Source organism: Pteropus alecto, unplaced genomic scaffold (assembly GCF_000325575.1).
Source record: "Pteropus alecto unplaced genomic scaffold, ASM32557v1 scaffold17, whole genome shotgun sequence".
NCBI lineage: Eukaryota > Metazoa > Chordata > Mammalia > Chiroptera > Pteropodidae > Pteropus > Pteropus alecto.
The window spans coordinates 72,470-78,389 of record NW_006440645.1 but is presented as its reverse complement, the minus strand read 5'-3'; the positions used below and the strand labels follow the sequence as shown (position 1 = coordinate 78,389).

General features: G+C 49.7%; 1 protein-coding gene across 3 annotated transcripts; it reads left to right on the top strand.

The window, feature by feature from the left end:
• Positions 1-6: 6 nt before the first annotated feature.
• On the top strand, positions 7-3,411 carry TIFA (TRAF interacting protein with forkhead associated domain). 3 transcript variants are annotated; one of them, XM_015593878.2, is made up of 2 exons: positions 7-61; positions 2,134-3,411. In XM_015593878.2, the coding sequence occupies exon 2, from the start codon at positions 2,153-2,155 to the stop codon at positions 2,720-2,722; it is 570 nt and encodes a 189-aa protein (XP_015449364.1). In that variant the 5' UTR covers positions 7-61; positions 2,134-2,152; the 3' UTR covers positions 2,723-3,411. The 3 variants fall into 3 exon arrangements, with proteins under 3 accessions (XP_015449364.1, XP_024906719.1, XP_024906718.1); XM_025050951.1 differs by lacking the exon at positions 7-61 and adding an exon at positions 87-545; XM_025050950.1 differs by lacking the exon at positions 7-61 and adding an exon at positions 1,350-1,519.
• Positions 3,412-5,920: the final 2,509 nt, after the last annotated feature.

The following is a 5,920-nucleotide window of genomic DNA, read 5'->3' as shown; positions in this document are numbered from 1 at the left end:
AGGCCGCCGCCCTCCGGGGACCGGGACCCGCTGCCACGACCCGCGCGCCGGACCCGCGTCCGTAAGTGCTGCCCGCGCATTGCGGTGGCCGCGTCCCCCCGGCGCGGCGCGGGTGTCGTCAGCGGGAGAAGCCTGCGCGGAGAACGGAACTCGCCCCTGGCACAGGCAAAGGCGACCCCGGTCTGCAGGGCGTCCGCGGGGCGGGGGCGCCGAACTTTTAGAGGGAGACACGGAACCAACTCCGTGTTTACAGTCGGCCTGGTTTCGAAAAGCAAACTCGGAAAGCGCGAGAAGCCACCCGGGCACGCATGGCCACCCGGGCTTTGTGTTAACTGCCGTGGACACCTGGCTCCTCTTAGCGAAGATCTCTTGTGCCCGTGACAGCTGGCGAGGGTGGCCTGCGTCCCCAGTGGCTTCGCAGGACCTCGGGTGTGGGTGGGGCGTGTTCTGGGGTACACCTCTACCGTGACCACCCCTCTTCCCTTGAGAGGGGTCAGGAGCCCACCCCTGAGCCTGACCCTCCCTCCTAGCTCGGGGTCCCCCAGGTGAGTGTGTGCTTCCCAGTGTCCGGCAGAAGCGACCTACCTCGAACAGCGGGAACGGTGATCAAGCTGCCGCGCCCTGCCCCTTGTCGTCTGTGGTCCGTTCGCGGTAGTTCGTCTGTCACACACACCGTCAGGCACCGCGGCAGCGCTTCCCTTCTCGTCAGACGTCAGTTTATTCCAGCTCCGTTTAATTCCATAAAAACCAGATGGCTTCTGATTTTGTAAATCTTTGTGAAATGTCTGATCCCATATAAAGTGCACGCGGTATAAAGTTCCAGAGGTACAGTGTGCGGCGAGGTCCCCTACCCCGCGGTGGCCACAGTGAGCACTAGAGAAGCTCGCGGCTCCTGTTTCTCTGATGACTTATGTCAAACAGACTTGAAAAGGCCGCTTTTCGGCACCTGCACACTCGTGAATTTTTCAAAAAGACTCACCAACTTTTTTAGTTTTTTGTCGGTTTCTGTCTTTTCTGTTTTCTGAAGTGTCAGAGACTCAGGCTGCTCTGCAAAGGGACATTGCAGCTCTGCAAGTTAATGGGTTTGTTTCCTCGTCCCTTGGGGTCAGAGACAGAGCTTCATGCAACTTCAGAGCCCCTGAGCTACCTGCCCCAACTACTCAGGTGCTAGGTCCCGGTCACCGTCCACACACTCAGTCTTGCGAGCGGACCCCGCAGTGACCTGTGCTGCAGCCTCTTCCCCTTAGGGGGCCCCGGTGTCTGTAACCCCCTCCCAGCACCCGATTCTAGGTTGTTGTCTGGCTGGTTCCCACACACACACACACACACACGCCTCCACTTCTCTGCAGGTGACTGCCGTAGTTTGTGGAGAAGCTGGTGGCAGGGAGTCATGTGGGCAGTGGATAAGACGGTGCAGTGACCGTCTGGTCCAGTCGTCAGGAGCCACTGACAGGAAATAAGTAATTCCAAGGAGGAATTACTAAGATACTGAGAACCGCCTCGAGGAGATTTTTTTTAAGTATGTAATATCTAAATTTTAAGATTATAGAATAACCTTGTAAAGCATTTACTATTTTTTTTTTTTTTGCCACTTACCTACTAGAAATCTAAGGAGGACATAAAGATAAATGTTGCCATTACTTATGAGTTTTTAATTTTTTTAATCAGGTTTCAGAATTCATAACACATCTAACTATAATATAGTTACAAAGTTGCAGGTTGTCTTTACGTGTGCACTCTCCCAGGGCATTCAGACCAAAGGGCCGCTCTGCTCCTGCTTTTCCTTTTTAAAGTACAGCTGTCCCATTGTCTCCGGGCCCCAGTCGGCCTCCTTCTGTGAGAAGGGGCCTGGGGCTCGTTCAGCTCCCGGCAGTCATGCCTGTCGTTGTCCGGATCATACGTACGGTCTTAGCGTCAAACTGGGAGTGACACCCAGGGGGTTAGCGAAGGGCGATGCACCAGCTCGCCCGGGGCGTGCTGTAAGGTTTCACACATAGCTGAAAGTAGTCTGAGTATTGTTCTCTTAACTTAAAATCCAAATAAATCAGCTACCACAAGACTTCATCAGAATGTCAGAATCTCAGGTCTCGAGGCCGGCGTGCGCGTGAGCTAACCTGTGGTTTGTCGTTGCAGGCAAGTCAGAACCTGCAGCATGTCCAGCTTTGAAGAGGCCGACACCGAAGAGACGGTCACTTGTCTCCAGATCACTGTGTTCTACTCTGGCCCGCTGCAAAGCGGGCCCTTCCAGTCTATAAAGCTCGGGATGCGAGAGAAGCTCCCCTCCAGCGAGGTGGTGAAGTTCGGCCGGAACTCCAACATCTGTCATTACACTTTTCAGGACAAGCAGGTGTCCCGAGTTCAGTTTTCTCTGCAGCTGTTTAAGATGTTCAATAGCTCAGTTCTCTCCTTTGAGATTAAAAACATGAGTAAGAAGACGAGTCTGATCGTGGGCAACAAGGAGCTGGGCTACCTGAACAAAACGGACCTGCCAGCCAGGTGCATGGTCCGCTTCGGCGACTACCAGCTTCTGATGGAGAAGGAGGACGGAGAGTCACTGGAATGGTTTGAGACTCAATTTATTTTGTCTCCAAGATCACTCGTGCAAGAAAACAACTGGCCGCCACAGAGGCCCATCCCTGAGAGTGGCCATTACTTGCCCTATTCCACCCAAAACATGTCTCCTACTGAAATAGACGAAAACGAGTCGTGGATAGAGGGCTGAGGGGGATCGTGGGTGCAGAGACCCGTGGACGCTGTGTAGAAACGCCACTTACTGAGTGCTTTCTTGTCATCTATCATGTCAAATTTGGGATCCGAAGTCTGTGAGCTGTCAGTCGTCAGCTTAGTCCCCTGTCATTATTTTCAGGGTCCACTCTTGAGGTTGGCGTCCAAACAGTACCCTTTGGGACGGAGTGCGCTCCAGCAGCTCGCAGTGTTTTCTTCTCACGCGTGACTTTAGTCCTGTTTCGTTTTGTTTCATTTTGTTTTCTAAGAACTGCCTCTTGTTTTGGTCATATCATTTCACAGCAGCCATTTGTTTTCAAGGTCAAGGCTATGGGCACATTGTCACTGGGGTTGCAGACAATGGGTACATACACTGCCAGAGCCTCGACAGCACATTCTGGGGCCGCGCCTGGGCGTCACTGTGGCTTTGGTATGGGAACTTACATGAGCACTGATCCCTTGATTTTCTAAGATTTTCTTTGTGTAGAATTATAGTGTTTATTCCCAAGAATAAAATCTTCCTTCTCTATATTCAGCATCTAAAACCAGTATCTTGAACATTTTAATGAACCATTGTTACATTTTCTCACTGAATTTTAAATTGATTTTTATGTACTGCGAATTTTTAACTTCCATGAAATCACTTTTAACAGCATCCATGCACATAATAAAGTGGAACTCTCGTTTGCTCTGTGTCCCCTGTGCTCCACTCACATCCCCGTGACTGTCTGGTAACTGTCACTTGTACTTTGGAATCCCACCCCCTTTTCACTCAGCCCCCCAAGTCCCCTCCCATCTGGCGACCCTCAGTTTGTCCTCTGTATCTATGAGTCTATTTCTATTTTGTTTATTTTGTTCTTTTGATCCCATACGTAAGTTAAATCCTATGACATCTGTCTTTCTCTTGGAACTTTCGCTATGCCCCGAAGGACTCGTCTGTCCTAGGGAATTCATTTCTCTGGGGCTCTTTAAATAGAGTGTGTCTTAGTCGCTGCCGGTGTTAGTCACAACACTTCAACTTCATGACAAGCTGCTGCTTTCCACTGGCAACATCTCATATGCCATGTGATTACATATCCATACTCTAGAAGATTCTGTCTTTACTATTGAATGCGCTTACCGACGTGAAACAGCATAACTTTTAGCCACTGACATGAGTGGTAATGTGGGTTTCAATACGCCTTGTAGCAAAATGAGCTGTAATCTTGCTGTCAGGAGATAACCATGTTAGCGTTGTATGTGTTTACGTAGTTATTTCGTTTTGTTTTTTTTTTACTTTCTCAGTTCTCTAACGTTTAATTCCTTACGGTGGTTACTATCTGTTAAAATAACAGGTGTGGTTACTCTTTTACTAACTGGGCCCTGACTGAAACCATCAGAGTTTCCACTTCAGGTAGCGGCTGAGGATGAGCACTGTGGAAAATGGGCCTGGAAGATACCAGGCTTCTAGTTGACGCCAGCTGTCCCCAAGTTCCATCACTCGTCATTCTACTCTTCAACCTCCACGGAAATATTTATTTGGCCTCGTACCTCTGAAGCGATGAATTCAGGGCCAGGGACACTGGTGAAGAAAATGGAAGAGAGTGGCTCCAACACTCGGTTGCTGGTGGAAGGCTGCCAAGGGACGAGCGTCAATCAGCCCAGCGCTGCTCACCAGCATCTTCACAGAAGAGAGGACAGCGGCAGGGGACGGAGTCGCTCTTAGTACTGGTGGTACAAAGTAATTGCTGCTCGAAAGCCAAAACCAAGGCACTGACATGTGTAACAAAACTTCTGTGGTAAGACGGTGGAGCTTCACCTGAGGTCAGAGTGCCGCTTACGACATCGCTTTTGATATCTTAAAACAGCTTTTCAATCATCGATAGTTTAGACTGACGTTTTCCAACAGCTAAGCAAAACAAACAAAACAAACAAAAACCTCAAAAACAATCCTGATCTGATGTCCCTCAGAAGGAGGCCTGCACAGTGCTGACTGTAGGCGATTCATCCAGCTGCCTGGGACTGCCCACCGTTTCCTGTTTAACTTGTCATTAACTCTGAGCTTCAGTTTCCTCTTCTGAAAACAGGGGCTAACACAGGGATTAAAAGAGCCCTCCCTCACAGTCAGCCGAGACGAGGTGCGCAGCCTCACGGAAGTGTTAACGTGGTGCGTGTCACCACGAGCGGCACGGAGCACAGGAGGGCCTATGTTTAATGTCACGTGGGAAAGATGACTGAACCACAGAGGACATTACTGTGATCTGGGTGTCAGAAAAAAACTCCTTTAACTAATCTGCAATAGTAATAAAAATGGTCATGATATTTTAATATTTTCCTAATTTTACTTCATCTTCAGCATTAATATTTCCTAAGAACACCAGAATCAGATATGGGAAATCTGTTTTTCACTGAATTTTTTTGTGATCTCCTTTACTGACATAATTAAGCAAAGGTACTAAGTAAATGAAGATGGAAAAACACTGTAAAGGTATTTGATATAAAATTTTTAAAAAATGTGTTCTTAAATTATGTTTAGAACATCTTTATGTAGTTGAAAAAAAAAGAAAAGAAAACTCTGGCCTCTACTAAAAGAATGTATTTCTCTAACAGAAGAAAAAAGGCAGACACCATTCCGAATTATTCCATTTCACAAGTCTGAGCATCTTAAAAAAACCCTGGCATACCGCCCCCCACCCCAGCCACCCCGTTTGTGTGCTGACAGCGACTGTCCACACGGCGGTGGCGCTGCCATTCTCCATCCCCCGCCTGCCGCTCTCCCTGTGACCCTGCGCCCGGTCCCCTGTACTCCCCCGGTACCTGCTGCTCTTGACCTTTCTCTACCCAACCTGAGTCTGCGCTCAGCTGGGCTTCTCCGCCTGCAGCCTCCCCAGGGTGACCTCAGCCAGGATGTTCCCAGCAATGACTCTGAACGGTACCTGGACCTCGTCCCTGAGCCGCAGACATCACCTACTCGACATCTTCACTCGAACTTCTCATAAGCACCTCAAATTCAATGTCCCCAAACAACCAATTTCCTCCACGTTCCCAAACCTGTTCCCCCGACATGTATTAACAACGTCGGAAACCAAGAAGTGACTGCCGGGCACAGCTGCCCCGCTGGGTCCGCGGTCACACTTACACAGTGGGCGCAGGGAGAACACGACCCCAGAGACCCGCACTTTCTGCCCCTGATGCAGGGCGCAGGCGCGGGGCCGGA